Here is a 19393-nt window from a genome sequence, read left to right as displayed (position 1 = left end):
GAGCTTGACAAAGGCGTCCCTGTCCCACAGACCTGGGTGCTGGTGGCCGGGCTCCTGTCCTGCAGGGGCGCCTCGTGTCCCCATCCAGGCTCCCAGCACGTCTGGCACGGGCCTGGCCACAGCAGAGCCCACGGCACGGAGCACAAGCCTTTGGTTCACTTGCCACCAGCCAGAGCTGGGCTGCTTGTTTACCTACGGCTCCGTGATTTGGATCGTCTTGGGGAACATCGAGGTCACCCCGCCGTGAGCAGTCATGCAGATCTCGGATTTTGAAGGTCATGTAGTCATGAGTGACGGAGTGGAGGGTGCTGGCGGGGGCGGGGTGGAGACAGGAAGCGCTGTGCCCCTTCTGGGAAGTCCGGGTGCTTGTCTGTTGGTGTTAGTCCCCGGACCTGTCTCGGTGCCGTGTCCCCGGCACCCGCCTACAGCCCCGCTCGCAATCAGTGACTCAGAGCGGGCTGGAGGGAGAAGGGCGAGTTCCTGGCCCCCAGTTTCCAGGGTGACTGCCCGCTCCCAGTTCTGGGGTTTAGTACATAGTACACGTCATCCGAGGCAAGGCTGCTGTTTGGCCTGACGGCCTCTGTCGGTGCTGCGGCAGGTGCTGTGGAAGGGGCAGAGGAGGGCTGGCGGGCGGGCACCTTCAGGCCCCGGGTCTGTGCCCGACCTCGCATGTCACAGGCTCTGGAAACGGTTTCACGCGCTGGGGTTCAGAGAGGCGTGGGCATGAAGAGCTCCTCAGAAGTGACGCTTGTCCGCACGCCCGGCGGGCTGCTCACTTCTCCCCGTGGCGCCGGGCCGGCCTGACGGGCACTCGGTGACCGGGACACCCAGTGGGAAGGGAAGGATGTCTGGTTTCTGGATCCCGACTCCGCCCCTCGTGGTGGGCGCCTGGGTGATGAGCTGGTTGTCATGGCAGCTGGTACCTGAGCCACACATCGGGGACGCGCTCCCAGGGCGCCCTGGAGACAGAGCCGTCATCGGCGGCCTGCAGTGCTGTCCCCTTGCAGGGACATCAGACCGCCCACCTTCCACATGGCACAGACACCAGGGAGGGGTGGTGACAGAATCAGCAGCTGGGACCCCGTTTTCCCTGCTGAGAGACGAGCCCCTGTCTGCCTGGTGGGGCCCGTACCAGAGCAGGATGAGAGTGAGGGTGACGCCCTGGCCGGTTTGGCTCAGCGGTTAGAGCGTCGGCATGCGGTCCTGAGAGTGAGGGTGACGGGCCGGTCGTATTGAGTGCCATCGGCTCAGCCCCGGTGGGAGGCCCAGGAAGTCTGTGTCCAAGGAGCGGGGAGTTAGGAGCACACCGAGCGGCCTGTGCCGGCAGCCCTGTGCCACGGCCCCCGTGGCTCCCCGGAGCCCGGTGTTGCTGTCTTGCCGGGGTTCTCAGGAGAGAAGAGCTGTGTCTCACTCGGAGGCCGGTCCAGGTTCACTGACCGCCCGAGCTCTGCGTGTGCCCTCGCACCCTGCCCCCTGTGCCCTGGGGGACAGGACCCAGCTCTGCCCCCGCTGCCATGCTGGGCCTGCTGTGGTCTCAGAGAATCGCTTCTGTGCCCGGGCCTCCCAGTGCCAAGCGGGAGCAGGGACGGTGCTCGTGTGGTTGTAAGTTGCGTGTGTGTCCTGGGCCGGGCTGGCTTCACTGGTGAGCGGTGAGCTGAGCCTGCTGCCCTTCCAGGCTCTTCAGCAGGCCCGCCCCTGGGAGCACGCGGTGGCCCGACTGGGGAGCTTCCCCAGCGTCTCAGTGGCTCCCTGCCTGCCTGACCTGGCAGCCCAGGCCCCGCACGCTGCCCCCCTTCCTTTTGGGGGCTAAGTCTCACTTGTCCCTGCGTCCTGACCAAGGTGGGTGTAAGGAGTCCCCGGAGAGACGCGAGGGTCTCTGCTGACCGAGTGTCTCTGTGAGGGGTGCTCCGAGGACATCCGACGGCTGCGGCCCCTGCCCCGCCCAGGGCGCCCACCCGCTGGAGACCCCCTGGCACGCCCCACCTCGCCGCCCCGACCTGTGTGGCAGCTCTCCCCTGGCCTCGGCCTCAGCAGGGGAGCGTGGGGACCAGAGCGCCCTCTGGGGCAGGGCTGCCCTCTTCTTTGTGGGGAAGTGGCACGTGTCCCCCAGCCTGCTCTGCGACCCTCCCCTGGAAGTTAGGAGGCCAGTCATGACAAGCTGGCCTCCCAGCATCTGACGGACACTGAAGTTTTCTGGTTGCCGGGACCCGCTTACTCACACAGGAAGTCGGTTACTCATTCACCGCGTTCCCCCTCGCTGACTGAGAAACGGCTCTAAAAATGGAATTTTTAAACACACGTGCTGGTGACTGGCAGCAGTGCGGCCAACACGCTCCTCTGTCCCCACACTGCTGGACTCGGCTCAGGACCCGGCCCTCGGAGGTCACTCCTGCCGGAAGGCCAGACCAACAGATTCGTCACCGAAGTGCTGCGGGCCTGAGCTGGCCGCCGTCCAGTGCTCAGTGTTCCCTGATGGAAAGGGTTTGCCCCCCATTCCTAAGGGATCCCCCAGCTCGGGGGCAGGACTGACAGTTACAGAAACAACAGGAAATCCATCAAAGCAAAACCATTGCACTGGCCGGCAGCTGAGGCTGCGGTCGCTGGCTGGCTGTGGCCGGGAGCGAACGCAGTTGAGAGTCGGCCGGTTCTCACGAGGGAGAAGAGCCTGCATTTCCCGTTGGAGGATGTGGAGAACCTTGGGGCTGGGGAGCCCCGTGGGGCCCAGTGTGGGCTGGGAGGGATTTGGGGCGAGGTCCCTGCTGAACAGACCCATGGGGCCAGAGCCATGGCCAGTTCATTGGACACCAGCTCAGTGGCGTCTCTTTTTGCAGGGATGGGGGTGGGGGGCTGTTTTTGAAGAGTTTTTAAAGTGGTGACAGGTACAGAAGTGACCAGTGCACAGAGCGTGTTTGGTGAGTCTTCATCCTCGTTACGTTTTCTGGACAACCGCACCGAGACACGGCGTGGGACATTCCTTGTTCCTCTGCCCAGACAGCTCTGTGGAGCCTGGTGTCCGTGCCCACATCTGGAGAGCCCATCGCCTTCATGGCACATTTCCAGACCTCTGTCCCTGGCATACTTCTTGGAACCCACACCATGGATGCGCTTGGGAGAGTTGAGGTGTGTTCTGTGGTCACCTCCTTGCTGATGGCAGGGTGACCCTGCTCACCGCCACTCTGCGGAGCCACCCTGCCAGGCCAGGTTGGAAAGGAGCCTGGCAGTGTCTCCTCAGTGAAGTCTTCCCGGGGGCTGTGTCCTCTTAGGCTTGGTTGCTCAGCAGAGGTTAATGCACCTGCTGCCGGGCTGTGGTGGGGGTCAGCCAGGGCTCGTGCTCCGGAGCGACAAGGACTGATGTCAGAGGCACGTGTCCACCGGGCACCTGCCGGTGGGCTCACCTGGGCTTGAGTCTGCCTCTCTTCCCTCTGATGCCCGCCTGCCCGGCTGGGTATCGGCGGTCACAGGTCCTCCTACGGGATAGCGAAGGGCCGTGGGCTGTGGAAAGAGCAGGTGGAGATCTGATCTTTAGGTGGTAGTGGAGTTACAGTTGTCCCCCTCACCCGCGGTCAGCTGCAGTTTGAAGATAAGGAGTGGAACATTCCAGAAATACGCCGTTCCTGAGTTCAAATCGCCTGCCCTTCTGAGCAACAGATACAATGTCCTGCTTCCCTGCTCTGTCCCTCTCCGTCCCGCTCCGTCCCGCTCCGTCCCGCTCCGTCCCGCTCCGTCCCTCTCCGTCCCGCTCCGTCCCTCTCTGTCCTGCTCCGTCCCTCTCCGTCCCTCTCCGTCCCTCTCCGTCCCGCTCCGTCCCGCTCCGTCCCTCTCCGTCCCTCTCCGTCCCGCTCCGTCCCGCTCCGTCCCGCTCCGTCCCTCTCCGTCCCGCTCCGTCCCTCTCTGTCCTGCTCCGTCCCTCTCCGTCCCGCTCCGTCCCGCTCCGTCCCGCTCCGTCCCGCTCCGTCCCTCTCCGTCCCTCTCTGTCCTGCTCCGTCCCGCTCCGTCCCTCTCCGTCCCGCTCCGTCCCTCTCTGTCCTGCTCCGTCCCGCTCCGTCCCTCTCCGTCCCGCTCCGTCCCTCTCCGTCCCGCTCCGTCCCTCTCCGTCCCTCTCTGTCCTGCTCCGTCCCGCTCCGTCCCTCTCCGTCCCGCTCCGTCCCTCTCCGTCCCGCTCCGTCCCTGCTCCGCCCCGCTCCGTCCCGTTCCGTCCCTGCTCCGTCCCTCTCTGTCCTGCTCCGTCCCTGCTCCGCCCCGCTCCGTCCCGCTCCGTCCCTCTCCGTCCCGCTCCGTCCCTGCTCCGTCCCGCTCCGTCCCTCTCCGTCCCGCTCCGTCCCTCTCTGTCCCGCTCCGTCCCTCTCCGTCCCGCTCCGTCCCTCTCCGTCCCTGCTCTGCCCCGCTCCGTCCCTGTTCTGCCCCGCTCCGTCCCGCTCTGTCCTGCTCCGTCCCTCTCTGTCCCGCTCCGTCCCTCTCCGTCCCGCTCCGTCCACTCCGTCCCTCTCTGTCTTGCTCCGTCCTGCAGGGATGGGGCTCCTCCCTCTGTCCCGCTGCAGATGCTCCTTCCTGTTGGTCACTTAGCCATCTTGGTGCTGAGGTAACTCAGTGCTTGTGGCCGTGTCACCCTAATCTTGTTTCGTGACGCCAAGCGCAAGAGCAGTGATGCTGGCAGTTCGGATACGCCCCAGAGAAGCCCCAGGTCTTCCTGTGAGTGAGAAGGTGTGTGCGTAGGTGTGCACACATCGTGTGTGCAGTGTCGGTGCTATTCGAGGCTTCAGGCAGCCACTGGTGGTCCGAGCGTATCCCCTGCCATCAGGGGTCTGCTGGAGTTCTCAGAGTCATCTGTGCCCCCCGTGATGAAGGTGCGTGGCCTCAGGCAGCGTGGGTTTCCACCTGGGTGCCCAGAGCTCGCACTTTGGTGAGTGGCCTTGTCCCTCATGCCCTCTGAGTGTGGCACCCGGGCACCTCTGCCAAGTGTGAGCCTCTCCTGTTTCATCTGTGACCCCTGCTTCTGGCTGTGTGCATTTGGGACTCCCCGTGATTGATAAACATAGATGGAGATCTCTGAGGACCAGGCCCTGCCGTCTTCCTGTTCTCCAGCAGGAGTGTGTCCCTGCCCGACGCTGCGCACCGGGCCCCGCCCTGTGTTCTCGGCCGGCCAGCGTCACGGTGTCCACTCCTTGTGCCTTGGATCCTGCCGCCTCCCCACGGCCGCCAGCACTGCCGTCCTCACCTGCTGGAGGAGGAAACACCATGGAGTCGTGTATTTCACAAATTTGTCGCGATTGCAGATTTTACATTGCTTTTATGAGCACAGGTTAGCAGCACAGACTGGTGCACAGTGTTCTTTGTTTCCCAGAGCGAGTCCTGCAGAAGTAGGAGGGACGGGACGGAGGGAAACAGGCTCAGCCTGAGAAATGGCAGAGGCCTAGCCTGTGTCAGATTTAAGTAGGGGGGAACCTTCAGCATCTGGCTGGGGTGGGGCTAGTGAGGGCGGAGGGAGCCTGGCTTTGGAGCTGAGCCTTGTCGGGCCACTTTCTAAAGGCGGCGGCGCATTGCCCTGCACCTTCGGGACAGTCCGGACACGAGCGCAGCACTCAGCTGGGAGTGTTTGCTGCAGGGGCTCGCTCCTGGAGTGGGCCAGGTCCTGTAGCTCTGTGGCCGGACGTTTCCCGGGACACACGCGGGACTTCTGGGTTCAGTTCTGTGTCTGCACTCATGAGGTTCCTCCTGCTGGACAGGAGGCTGCCTGACAACAGGGACCATGTGTGAGCTGGTCCCCGGTGCTGAGTGCGGAGAGGCCGCCGCAGTCCTCGGCACGAGCCGGGCCTGGCTGGACAGTGCCGTCCACTCCTCAGCTCGGCCAGGAGCCCCAGTGCGAAGGGTCCCATGTGACCTGCTGAACCAAAGACATGAACGTGACATGTCCCCTTGGCGATGTGCCCTCAGTGTCCTGGGGAGGTTCGGGCGCCGCCAGGAACCCTGTGTGTTTGCGCCCCTGGTCCCTGGCGCCCTCCCCGGCACGTACGCGAGCGTGCTTGTTGGGACAGAGCCTTGCGCAGCCACACATCTGTCATCTGCGACGTCATCCTGCTTCGGGGAGAGGCCTGAAGCTTTCCAGATGGGACAGCTCGGTGAGATTAATAACCTCCAAAGCGTGTTCGCTTTCTCACAGGAAGAAAACAAAACAAAAAACAAGTAATTCAAGGACTCCGAGTCTTGTGGGTCAGGACACGTTGAGAACAGCGTATGCATTCGCTAGCGGGACACTTCTGTTCCCAGTGAATGGCAGCAGGAACTGACGAACAGGAATTTCTTTTTTAAACAAAGACATTTGAGTGAAAATTAAAAGTATTCTGTTATTGGGGACATATTTGTGGTTTTATTGTTTGTTTGTTTTTCTTTAAAGCTGCAGTTTTAATTGTACTGGTGGAATGGCTGAGACTTTAGTCGGGATGAACTTCCTCTCACAGTCTGGGGGTGGAGGGTGCTCCCTAATTAAAGCGATGGTGTAAGTGGAGATGTGGGCGGGACACAATGCTGGCCTGGCCCCTCGGTGCGTGTGGCTGTGTCTCCATGTCTGTCTGCCGCCCAGTCTGCCCCGTGCGGGGGAGCAGGTGTGCTCGCAGCCAGCACGGTGGCCACGGAGCCATTAGAACGTTCTAAGTGAAGAGCTGGCTCCGTGTGGAGTCGCCGCCCGCGGAAGGGTGTCCTGGGCGAGGGCAGGGGTGCTGAGCCCGTCTCCAGAGTCAGAGGCTGTGGACGTTTGGGTGCCGCGTGCACCCGGCGGGCAGACGTCACTTGCAGGAGGGTGTGGGCACTGGAGTCGGGAAGGCCTGGGTCTTCGCTCCTGAAGCTCAGGCATCTTCCTCTGTGGCTGGGTGGCCATCGTAGAGGACTCGCGCTGTGACGGGCAGCGTTCCCCTCCCTCAGCTTCCTGAGACTTAAATGGAGGGCTTGATCAGGTGTCTGGGCTCTCTCTGTGTGTCATGTGCTCTCGGACCCTCAGGAGATGCTCGTCGTTCCCCTAGGGAGACAGATACCCAAATTCTGACCCAAATAGCTCAGTGTGGCACCTGGTAGTGGACATGAGTGAAGTGAGCCGGCCACGTGAGGAGTAAGGGACTGATGGATTCCATCGGGACCGCTGGGCGGCGGGGCGACCTGCAGGGCTCCGAAGGGTGAAGGTTGGGCCTTGGGGTGGGGTCTTGGAGCTGCGGGAGATGGGAGATGAGGCTGAGGCTCGGGTGTGGGCACTTGCACTTGCCCGGATGTCGAAGTCGTGCCCGAGAGCCACGGAGGCACTGGGCAGGCGAGCTCGGGCACTCTGGCCTGTAGTGGGGAGAGGGGCCTGGGGTGCCTGGAAGTGGGGGGCAGCCGCCAGGGCACACGAGGTTGTGGAGAATGTGAGCAGAGGCGGGAAGACAGGATGGGGCCAGGTGGCTGCAGCTGGAGAGGGTGTGGGAAGGGTCTCGGCAGTGGGTAGGCCACAGCCTCATGATGGAGGAAGGGGGCTGCGGTGCAGGCACTGAAGGGTTGTGAGCTCTCCGTAGAGAAAATGGAACATTTCAAGGATCTCGCAGAGCGAGGAACGGAGCAGGGAGGGGACAGTTTGGAAAAGGAGGGCATGGTGCATGTCCCGTGCTGCTGAGACAGAGGAGGGAGTCCTGCAGGGGGCTGAGGGCACTGGTGGCACAGGGTCCCCAGCGGTGGGGAAAATGGCCAGGCCAGCGCCCAGCCCACCGCCCCGCGCTCCGCTCATTTCCCGTGTGACGTGACCTCTTTGCCGTTCCAGCGCTCGCGCCTCCTGCACCGCCGCCACCCCCCATCCAAGGATATGCCTTCAAGCCTCCGCCCAGACCCGACTTCGGGACCTCGGGGAGAACAATCAAGTTACAGGCCAACTTCTTTGAAATGGACATTCCAAAAATTGACATCTATCACTACGAATTGGACATCAAGCCCGAGAAATGCCCGAGGAGAGTGAACAGGTACCGTTCCTCCTTTATTGATCCTGACTGATGGATGTGCATGATCTTTGTGTGCGAACACGAGGTTCTCACCAGTCCCTGCTCAGCGGGTCCTTCCGACTTTCTTCCCAGGGTGTTCTCATCGTGTCAGTTTTGTGAAAAATGTTTTTGTATCGAGGTGCAATGAATGCACACATGGGTGCAGTTGGGCGAGGCTACACCCACATGCCTGTCCCCCCCAGATGTGGCCCATGCCCTCGTCCAGACGGTCCCCACCGTCTGAGGTGTGTTCTGATCTGTGTCGCACGGATTCACTTCCTCTCCGTGTGAACGCAGCTGCGCAGCTTCGGGCTCGGCTCCCTCCGTCCACTGCTTTCGCCGGCACGGCGTTCCTGAGATCGACTGCATCCTTGTGTGTACTGGTACCTTCTTGTTTTTGTTGCTCAGGACTGTATGACACGAATATCCCATCATTTATTTATTCACCCTCTTGTTAGACGCTCGGGCTGTCAGGCTGTCGTAGGCATGAGCTGCTGTGACCATCCTTGCATCTCGACACATAACGGGGGAGGACTCGCTGGGCCAAGGGCCGGTGTAGGTTCAGTTGTGTGAAAACTGCCAGGTGGTCCCCGAAGAGGCTGTGCCATCATCTCCCTGCCCCGGCTCAGGACGAGCCAGTGCCTGGCGTTTCTGTTGGTTGCTCGTTTAGTTTCTTTATGCTTGGAGAACACACTCTGTACATTTAGTCTTTTGGAACCTATTAGGATTTATTTTATGGCCAAGCGTGTGACTTATTTTTTTAAACATTGTAACTTCATATATGCAACTATGTAACTTCATAGCAGAATTCCATTTCCCTCGGTACCTTTGGCCGGTGTTATCCTGCATGTTACTTCTATGGGTATTATAAACCCATGATCTGAAGTTATTTTACAGAATTAAGATGGTCCGACTACTCACATAGTAACGTTTCTGGGTCTCGCGTTTTCTCCTGCTGACCAGTGCCTCCATCTCGCTTCATCGCCCTGGCGGGAGGCACGCCGCCCGCCTTTCTTGCTCACACCTGCCGGTGGGGATCTCCCCAGCACCCCTCACCCTTTTCAACCTGTGAATGTGTTTATTTTCGAAAGATTTTTGTTGTTGTTGGGCATTGAATTCTAAATTGACTATTTCACACTCTCCCACCTTAATCCTCATTGTGTCTGAGGAAATGTCAGCTCATTTTCTTGTATTTCCTTCGTATGTAATTTGTCTTTTTTTTTTCTCTGAATATTTTTTATTTCAATTTTGCTTCTCAGCAGTGTGACTGTGATGTGCCTAGGTGTGGCTTTCTTTGTACTTATCCTTCTGGTGGTCATTAACTCTTACGTTTATTTGTATGTTGATATCTTTCTTCTTCAAATACTTTTCCTAGCCCTGGCCAGTTTGGCTCAGTGGTTAGAGCGTCGGCCTGCGGTCTGGAGAGACCCGGGTTCGGTTCCCGCTAAGGGCACGTACTTCAGTTGCAGTTTGTCCCCGGCCCTGGTTGGTCGTGCGGGTGGCAGCCACTCGATGTGTCCCTTCACGTCGATGTTTCTCTCTCTCCCTCCCACTCTATCTGTACAAAAAATGGAAAAATATCCTCGGGTGAGGAAAAAAAAAAAAATACTGTTCCTGCCCCGTTTTCTGCTTTGCCTCTGGGGTTGCAGCTCTGTGTCTGATGTTCGCTGTTGTCTCAGGTCACGGAGCCTGTGGTTTTTTAAAAACCCTCTTTTTTCAGTTTGAATAATCTTTATTGATCTGTCTTCAAGATCATTTTACCTATTCTTTAAAAAAAAATTTTCTAGTCTTCTATACTAACCATCCAGTAATTTTTTACTTTAGATATTACTTTCAGTTCTAGCATTTGCATTTGGTTCTTTTTCATAATTTGCAAGCTTTGTTGAGATTCCCCATTTGTTCACTCATTGTTTCACCTTTTTCTTGATGACCTCGAATGTACGTATAGAGAATATTTAGGTAGCAGCCTTTGTCTGCTAACGATAACGTCTGGCAGATTTTGTCTTAGATGACGTGTCATCTTTTGTTGTTCATTCACACCTACGGTGTATATTTTGTTACTGAACATTATGTACGTCACACTGAAGGAACCTGGCTTCTCTGGGCCCTGCCCATACACTCCTGCCTCTTCTGCGGCCCATTCCTGGCCCATGTCTCCTCGCCGGACAGGACTGCCGTCGGGAGCATGCCTTCCCTGTTTCGTGGTTTGGAAACAGTTCCCAGACAGTAAATGTCTGGCTTCCCTCAGGGGTTCCCTTCCCTCAACCCTCGCAGCCCCCAGCTTCTGCTGTTTCCACAAGTGTTCTAGTCTTTGTTTGTTTGTTTTTAAACATGTATTTTTTTACTTAATTTTCTGAGAGAGAGAGAGACATCAGTATTGGCTGCCTCCTGCACACCCCCTGCTGGGGACGGAGCCCACAACCTGGGCATGTGCCCTGACCAGGAATTGAACTGATGACTTTCTGGTGCATGGGATGACCCTCAACCAACTGAGCCACACCGGCCGGGGCCACCTTCTTGGTTTTTTAAGGTTGGGGAAAGGATAGAAACAGAATTCTCAGGTGCAGCTCGATGACCCAGTGTTGCCCAGCTTGTGCTGCTGCTCTGCTAAGTACTGTTTGCCGGGTGTTTTCCCACGTCGCAGCCTTGGTCGGAGAGAATGCTTGGGGTTCGGCTCTTTTACCTGTGAAACTAAACAGATGTTAATTCGGACTTTGTAGAAGGTGGTTTGGTGTGTATTAGAATAAGAATAGCACAGACCCTCGTCCCACCAGTTCTAAGTATGTGTCCCCACGCTCGTCTCCAGACAGGCAGCACTTACGGTGGCGTGTGGTCCTCTGCAGGTGTGCTCACTACGGCTGTGTTTCTGAACGCAACTCTGGGCACAGCAGCTGAGTTTCGGTGGCTTTGTTTACCGAAGGCCTTCAGTGTGTCTGTGAGCCCTGAGACGCTCCGTGAATGGGCCTGTTTGTTTGCTTCTGCGTTTCCCTGGGCCAGAGACCTGGGTGACTCGGCACTCTTGCAGGGGGGCACCCACAGCAGGCACTTTTTCAGAGCTTTCGATGGGCATGGTGGCAAGTTGGCTCCTGTGCCGTCAACCACAGTGCACAGAAGCGTGATTTTAAGGAAATAGGCATGCCCTGGCCAGTTTGGCTCAGCGGTTAGAGCGTCGGCCTGCGGTCCTGGGAAACCCAGGTTCGGTTCCCGCTAAGGGCGCGTACCTCGGTTGCAGTTTGTCCCCGGCCCTGGTCGGTTGTGCGGGTGGCAGCCACTCGATGTGTCCCTTTCACGTCGATGTTTCTCTCTCTCTCTCTGTTCCTCTCTCCCTCCCACTCTACCTGAACAAAAAATGGAAAAGTGTCCTCGGGTGAGGATAAAAATAAATAAAGAAATAAAGAAATAAGGAAATCGGCGTGACCAAGGTGATGCACCAGGGAGAGGTGGTAGTGGTTTGAGTTGGATGTCTCTGCCTCCCTGTACCACCCCAGTTCTGGTGCAGTGACACCCGGTGGGTCTGAAAGTTACCCAGTGTTTAAATCCCCTCAAGTCAAACTGAAAGTAGCGAAGGTGAGGCCTGAGATGCATTTTTGTGGCCACAACCAGCCCACATGCCAGCATGTTCTGCTGTTCCCCTAGGTTTTGAGTCAGCCCGAGAGTTGTTGCCTAGTTAAATGTGTGAACCCTCAGGGTTCTTTATTTTACTATTAATTCTGGTGGAGCGTGGCTAAGGTCCCATCTCAAAATTACATCTAATCAAAATAGCATAGGAAGTTGTTGGAGGGCCTTCTTGGCGTGGCACCTGCCCAGCCCCTCCTCCCAACCACGCGAGCAGCCGGCCAACATTCAGGAAACCTCCGTGCGAGTGATCGGTCCTGTGCCCCTGGGGCTGGGAGGTGGGCAGGACAGACCCAGTCCCTGTGCCCGGCCAGCAGTCAGCAGGACTGGAGCTCAGCACCGTGGGAGGAGGCTCCGAGTGGAACCGGAGGCAATGGGAGAGAACTCGGTTCAGGCTGTGGGCTGTCCCCCAGGAGTGCTGCTGTCAGGACAGTTCAGACACCCCATCTCTTCACCTGTCCCCCCTGTGAGGGCAAAGACAGCATTGATTCCGCATTCCCCACACCTTGTGCAGAGCACCTGGTAGATGGTGAATAAGTTCAACCAGAGGATTTTTCGGGGCCTAGGGAAGAACTCCGCCTGCGCTCAGAGGGCCACCTGCGCACCTGGTGATGAGTCACCGAGTCCTGCCCGTGGCCCTCAGCCTCACCGGCAGAGTGGCAGTGGGGGCAGATTCAGTGCCAGGCAGGGCCTGTCCTCTCAGGACACCGTGGCACCATGGGCCCGGGGATGGCGGCCCTCAGAGCTGGTGTAGTCAGGCCTCACGCTGGTGTGGCTGGTGCTGCCGAGGGACCCACATGGGCAGCGCTGTGCTCAGGAGCCCGGCGCGACCCCAAGAAGGTGTCCTTGCTCTCCAGCCGCCCTCCCTCTCGTTCCTCTCGAGCTCAGTCAGGTGGCCCCAGGGCAGCCCGCAGAGCCCTCTCTGTGCCTGGGGGGCGGGGGCCCCGCAGCTGGGCTGCTGTAGCCTGGGCTCCCTTTGGGCACTGTCCCCTGGAGGGAGGGTGCGTGGCCCAGGCTTTTTAAAAGGTGGTTCTTTGTGTGTTCACCCTTTCTCCCACCAGCTTACCTGTGTCTGTCCCACAGAGGTCTGTACAGGAGGTCTGACTGTAAAGACAGAGCAGGCAAGGAGGGGGCATCATCGGTGCGTCGACCAGTGGGGTCGGGTCAGAGAGCGCACTGGGGGCTGGCGGCAGTGGAGCGTCGCAGCGTGAACACCGGGTCGGTTACTGTTCCTTGCAGGGCGCGGTGCGGCGGCGTCTCCGTCTCTGCCCTGATGACCTTGTACATGGTGACCAGGAAAGGTCTTGCAGTTCGGTGCGGTGTGTTTAAAAGAAGATAACGTCATATGATTCTCTTTATGTACCTTTGTGTTCATATGGGCACATGGGCTTGAAGTGATCGGCTTCCTCCTGAGAAAGGGACAGAGGAGGAGGGGACCGGGCGTCCTGCAGCATCGTCCGCATTGAAATGTACAATGAGAGCGTATCCGTGCAGAACTGTGCGACAGAAGGTAACAAAGGTGCCCTTTTTCAGGGAACTTCCCAGTTTGTCCCCTGCGAAAAGGCGGACACGCGATACAGAGCATGTCGGTCTCTAGGTTAGCAAACCTGTGCCTGACGGCCAGGCGGTCTGCGGCTGGCCGCTGCCTCGTGCCCGTGTGCGGCTGTGTCCCCGTGGACGAGCGTCCGCTGCCTCGTGCCCGTGTGCGGCTGTGTCCCCGTGGACGAGCGTCCGCTGCCTCGTGCCCGTGTGCGGCTGTGTCCCCGTGGACGAGCGTCCGCTGCCTCGTGCCCGTGTGCGGCTGTGTCCCCGTGGACGAGCGTCCCGACTGTGAGGTTATTGTCAGGGTTGAGTGGGTTGCCCGATGGAGAGTAAGGGCTGACCTGTCTGCCGTAGTCATTGTTACTCCACGTTTTAGTGTACGGACCACCCTGTAAGCTGCCGGTGTGTGAGTGACCAGCTACGGTAAGGTGAGAACCACGGTCAGTAAGGTGTCTGTCCGGGAGCCAGGTGAACGTGCAGGAACATGCTTCCAGTGGTCAGACGCGAGGTTAAGGAAGAATAAAAGCAAACGCAAGAACATGTCCCCAGGCGCTCCTCCTTGCTGAAGAACAGCTCGTCACAGAAGCCCTGGGGCTGGGTGGAGGGTTTGGGGGGGTCAGTCTTCCGTGGGAACGGAGCTTCCCCTGGGGAATGAGGGAAACTTCTGGAGCTGGGTGGTGGAGATGGCTGGACATCAGTGCTGCTGACCTGTGCACTTAGAAATGACCGAAATGGCATGCTTTATGTGAGCTAGTCATTACCAAAATTAAAACAAAGAAAGACACAGAGAGGGAGGGAGGTCTTGGAGTTGGTCTGTGTCAATGGAGTCAAGGGACCTCCACATTTTAGAATTAGCTGCCATCCTGTGATAAAAATTAAGCAGAGTGACCCCTGTGTGCACAGTGCGAAACTGGTGACAGCGTGATAGCACCGTCACCCACACAGAAATGGACACGGAGGCGGGGCAGTGCGTGGGTAAGGGGCACCTCCCCTGGTTCATGTGGTGGCCAGGTGGCTCTGTCACCTGTCAGGGCGTGGCCTAGCTGTGATGGTCGAGCGGCCTCCTCCTTGCACAGATATTCCTGGTGACTCCTGCCCCACAGTTTGCTGTGTGAGGGGGTTGTCAGCTTCAGTGTTAACGAGCATTTCAGGTGCATGGGCTCCATCTTTCTGCTTTGAATACCAGGTGCCTGGTTGCCTCAGCTCTGTTCTCTCCTGCTGCTGCTGTCGTAAAGGAAATGTCCTCTCGCCCATGGTCTTCTTCTGGGTCCTTGGTTCTGCCGGAGGTCTCCTGTCTGTCCCAGCTGAGCAGCAAACCATCTGTGTCTGTGGCTTTACATGTCCACCTTGACCGTCTGGAGAGTGTCCTGGCCTTTGTCTTTATTTAGAACCACATTTTAGAACTAGTTCATTGAATTCCAGCAAATAAAAATAAACCACTCTGATCTTCATGGCATGGAAGAGCGCATTGGTTCGGTGAGAATGGAGTCTGACAGTCCATGAGTGTGGTATGTTCGCTGGTTGCTCTGTTTTGCCTTTTAGCATGTTATGGTGTGTCCCACTCATAAAGGAAAGATGTGTGTGAGCCCCTTGGAACTAGTTTTCCCCTGTCCCTCGTTCCTGCAAGTTTAACTCCCACTGAATCCACTCCTCACTGTCCAGTCTCCGGGCAGAGAAGCCCCGGGGCTGGGCTCTCCTAGAATCTGGGACTAGGTTCAAGGGGGATTCGGGGTACAGGGTGGCCGCTGGTTCTGGAAACATGAGCACGTCGCATCTTTGTTGATAACTACATCACACTGGGTAATAAAATAATCTGCATCTGTATCGCCATACACTTCTGTCCTGTGTGGCCGGAGCACTCAGAGGTCCCTCCGCTGTTATCAGAAACTGACATCAGAGTGGCCACAGCCCAGGGCCGTCTCCCAGGAGAAGGGAGAATGTGACCCCGTGTTCGCTGCCAGAAAGCGAAGCGTTGGGGGAATCTTGGCTTTTCAGAGGCCCAGAGGATGGGGCAGAAGCTGCTCCTGCCTGTCAGTTCCCAGCGCCTTCCCGCGCCTCTGCCCACATCCGGTCTCCTGGGCGTGGGTGCTGAGGCGGGTCTCCGCGGGCCTGCCGCCCCTCCCCCTCCCCGGGAGCGGGGATGAGCGAACCCGTGAATGGATGAAGACTCAGCCCTGGGGATATGTGTGCGGTGGCTCCCGGTGGAGTGCGGAGGCCACCGTGCTGCGCCCCGGTGGCGTCAGGGAAGGGAGGGGCCTGCCTGCCACTTCCGAGTGTCCCGGTCGGGTGTCTGGATCTTCAGCGAGTACAGTCCTCGCGTCACGAGCGGCATCATGAGCACGGTAGCTTTTCTTCTTTCTAAATCCTCACCCGAGGATATTTTCCCATTTGTTTTCAGAGAGAGAGGGAGGGAGGGGGCAGAGAGAGAAACGTCGATGAGAGAGAAACACGGCTACGGCACCACCCCGACCAGGCCCGGGGACCGAGCCTCAACCGAGGTAGGTGCCCTCGACCAGAATGGAACCCACGACTCTTTGGGCCTAACTGCTGAGCCACACCGGCCAGGGCCAGTGTCCCTTCTTCACAGCCCATCCCCGTTCTTACCTGCTGTGGGGACGCGCCCGCGGCCGCAGGGGGCGCCAGGGGACGGGCGTTTCCCCCTGTTCCTCGTTTGCTCACCCAAAACACATTGTGAATGGGTATTGGATTTTATTAAGTGCCTTTTTCCTATATCTTTGAGAGGATCATAATTTTTAATTTTTTTACATTTGGTGTTTAAAATATGAATCAACTTGAGATATAGTCACGTACAACAAACACGTTGATTTTACGTATAGTTGTGTGAGCTTTAGAAATGTATACACATGTTCAGTCAAGGTGTGGGGCATTCTGATGACCCCCAAGCTTTTCAGTTAGTCCTCTGCTGTTACACCCCCCCCGCCCCAAAGATCATCCTGCCGACGGTCGCCGTGCCCACTGCCACAGAGACGGCGCCTGTGCGTGGGCTGGTGGGTCCTGAGCACAGTGACCACCCTGTCGTCAGGGCTGTGATTCATTCGTTCACAGTTGATGGGCATTTATGCTTCCAGCTCAGGGCTATTTATAAACATGTGGGCCTAGGTGCTGGCGGTTCTGTGTTTTCTTGTCTTGTGTGGTGTATGTACGTGGACCTTGGTTCCCAGCTCGGTGACCCGTGGCGGGTGTGTGGCCGTCTAACCAGAGCCCTTCTGGTGGGTGTGTTCCGTGTCTCAGCTTTCACTAGTGTCTCCCTGGTGACTGGTGATGAGCATCTTTTCATGTCCTTAGGGGCCAGTTCTGTATCCTTTTTTGTAATATTTCTTGTCGAATCTTTAACCCATCTCTTATTTTTTTTGTTAATGCTCACTCCAGGATATTTTTCCATTGATTTTTAGAGTAAAAAGGAGGGAGAGAGAAACATTGATGTGAGAAAGACACATTGATCGATTGCCTCCCACAGGACCCCAGCCAGGGCCAGGGATCAAACCTGCAACCCAGGTGTGTGCCCCCGACTGTGAATCGAACCCGTGACCCTTCTGTCCACAGGCCGACGCTCTAACCCACACTGGCAGGGACTCACCCGTTTTGTAAAGTTAGGTTGTGTGTCCTACTGAGTTGTAAGCATGTTTACATGTGTGTGCGGGTCCTTTGTCAGATACATGGTTTTTTTTAATGTTTTCCCTAGTTAGTGGCTTGCCTTTTCCTCTTCATAAAGGTGTCTTTTAAGAGTAAACGTTTTTAGTTTTTCTGAAGTCCGGTTTTTCGTTCTCCAGCTGGCACTGCCCTGAGAGCCCGTCTGCCCGGGCTCGGCACAGGTTCTCCTCTTCGGTTTCCTCCCAGAAGGGCCAGGGCTTTGCCGCTGCAGAGTCCACACCGAGCTCCACGCCGCGGCCTGGCCCTGACCGTGCCCTCCCGCGTGTCCTCCCGCGTGTCCTCCCGCGTGTCCTCCCGCGTGCCCTCCCGCGTGTCCTCCCGCGTGTCCTCCCGCGTGTTCTCCCGCGTCTGCTGGACCCGGCCGCGAGCAGCGCCCCGTCGGGTCTCGGGGTCGGGGCTGGTCAGCCGCGCAGACTGCGTGGCGGCCTGTGCCCTTAGTTCTGCTCCCAGTGAACCAGGTTTGGTGGGATGAGCTGTTCTTTGAATGCGGGTGGCACTGCCCCGTGGAGCCGGCTGGCCCTGCGTCCGTCGTGAAGTCTTGACTGTGAAGATGGGTCCGTGAAGGCGGGGGCAGTGGTTTGGAGACGGTGCGTTGAGGTGCCCCCGGTGAGGGTGGTCTGGCTGCCGGCAGGAACGGCTGAGGTGGGGGCTGGTTGGAGGTTCTGGGCTCTGGGCCTGCGGGGCTGTGATCTCCTGGGAGGGGGGGGATCGGAGGCCTGGTGCCTTCTGGTGGTGCCATCGAAGATGTGTGGAGAGGGTCGTCTGCCCCAAGGACTCCAGGCACAGGGGCTTTGGGGCAGGATTGGCTGGGTCCTAGGGAGGCCGTGGCAAAGCCTGGTGAAGGCGGGAAGCCGGCTCAGCCAGCTTTTCTTGCGCCCTGAGAGGTGGGGAGGGTTGGATTGTCGCTGCCTGAGAGACGGCCACGGCTCCGCCCGGGGAGAAGCCCTTCCCGCAGAGCCGGGCTCTGGGCCCACCGCGGGTCGGTCTTTCGGACTTCCTCCCCGTCCCTGCGGTCAGGATTCCTCTCTCTCCTGCCATGTCCCAGGAGGGAGCCGCCTTTTCCTGATACTGGACGAGATTTTGAGCCTCTGAGGCTGCTGGCTGGCTATCAGCTCTTCACAGGTTTTTACGAGGGCCTCGGGCCAGGCGGGGTCAGGGCCTTTCCGGCCTGCCCTTTGTCAGGCGCCCTGTGCAAGAGCGTCGGGTGTTCGGGCATTGGATTGAAGGGCCTCATGCCTCCCCGAGATGCTGGCAGAGGTGTCGGTGGGCGCTCGGAGCAGGGAGCAGAGCCAGCCGGGCTATGGGGGGCTCTGGTCACCCCAGAGTGTGCATCTGGGCCTCTGCTGAGGGAGGGCTGCGACTCCCCTTGGTGTCCCAGAGCTGCGGCAGAGCAGTTCTGCGTGCTCTCTCTCGGGGTCTGTGGCTGCAGTCCCCGAGGGACACACAGCCCCCGAGTGTCAGTGGCCGGCAGCAGACCCCGCTGGGCACTCCCAGCCCAAGGGGGGCTGTGGTGGGACTGGGCTGGCTGGGGCTCTGAGTCACATTCAGGGTCTGTATTCTGGAGCTCAGCCTGAGGGCCGCAGTCCCCGGGGCGAGTTCTTGCAGGGACCACATGAACCCCCTGAGCACCTCTGACTGCGAGCAAAGCCAGGCCCAGCAGAGCCAGCACCCGATGTCGTCAGGGTAGGGACTGCCCTCTGTGCCCAGGGGGTGGCCTGCAGAGCCTCACGGCAAAGCACGTGGCACCCAAGCCTCCAGCTTTGGGGACGGGGTGTTCCTGCTCCCCGCAATCCTCTCCTGGGGGCCCCCGGTAGTCCCGGGGCTCCTGCCGTCCGTGTCTGCAGCCGCAGTGGCTGGTGCTGTGGTGTCTGAAGGATGCAGTGGACGAGATGAACCCACTCAGGTTTCTGGTGGATTCTTCCCCCGAGAAAGTTGGAAGTGCCTTTTCTCTGATCGTATTGAGCTTCACTCACATCTGTCTTGTTTCAGGGAGATAGTGGAACATATGGTCCAGCACTTTAAAACGCAGATCTTCGGAGACCGGAAGCCAGTGTTCGACGGGAGGAAGAACCTCTACACGGCCATGCCCCTTCCGATCGGGAGGGAGAAGGTGAGTTCACGGAGACCGGCTGGGCCCGGGCGGGAAGGGCAGGGCGGTCGTCCCAGCACCGGCCGGCTCCGTGCTTCACCGTCAGTCCCTCGGGGCTGCCTTCTGGGAGCCCTGGCTCGCGGTTGCGGACGGTTAAGCTGTCCGCACCCAGAGACAGGAGTTGAGGGCGTCTTGAAACCACTAGGGTTTTAAATGTGAAACAGAGGCCCACGCAGGTGCACCGCCCCGGGCAGAGCGAGCCCGGATTGCGTGGTGGGGACACACGCTGAGGAGACGTGTGCTCACGTGCCGCAGGGGGGGGGGGGGGTGACCGTGGCCCCGGCCGTCCAGCAAAGCTGACATTTGGCCGCAGTAGTCGAATTGCACCTGAAATAATGGTCAGAGCAGAAAGTCAGGGGCTCTGCTTGCGTCGCTGGCACCTCTCCTCGGGGTCTTTGTCCTCACGGGCTCGCTTGGGAAGTAG

At 58.7% G+C, this 19393-nt stretch overlaps 1 protein-coding gene across 7 annotated transcripts in view; it reads left to right on the top strand.

Annotated features, from left to right (window-relative positions):
- The window catches only part of AGO2 (argonaute RISC catalytic component 2), a 381544-nt gene that overhangs the window by 329967 nt on the left and 32184 nt on the right, over positions 1-19393 (top strand). For 6 of the 7 annotated variants that reach the window (XR_004959850.1, XM_036263898.1, XM_036263897.1 and 3 more), the window contains 2 exons: positions 7778-7973; positions 18810-18930. Coding sequence is in view for 6 of the 7 variants with exons in the window: in XM_036263898.1 (XP_036119791.1) it covers positions 7778-7973; positions 18810-18930 (317 nt within the window). In the remaining variant the exon portion in view is untranslated. Of the gene's footprint in view, positions 1-5274; positions 5300-7777; positions 7974-18809; positions 18931-19393 lie in introns of those variants that run through there. The other variant, XM_036263899.1, reaches the window with a different exon arrangement.

This window comes from Molossus molossus, unplaced genomic scaffold, assembly GCF_014108415.1.
Source record: "Molossus molossus isolate mMolMol1 unplaced genomic scaffold, mMolMol1.p scaffold_m16_p_16, whole genome shotgun sequence".
Classification (NCBI taxonomy): domain Eukaryota; kingdom Metazoa; phylum Chordata; class Mammalia; order Chiroptera; family Molossidae; genus Molossus; species Molossus molossus.
This window is presented reverse-complemented; position numbering and strand designations above follow the sequence as displayed.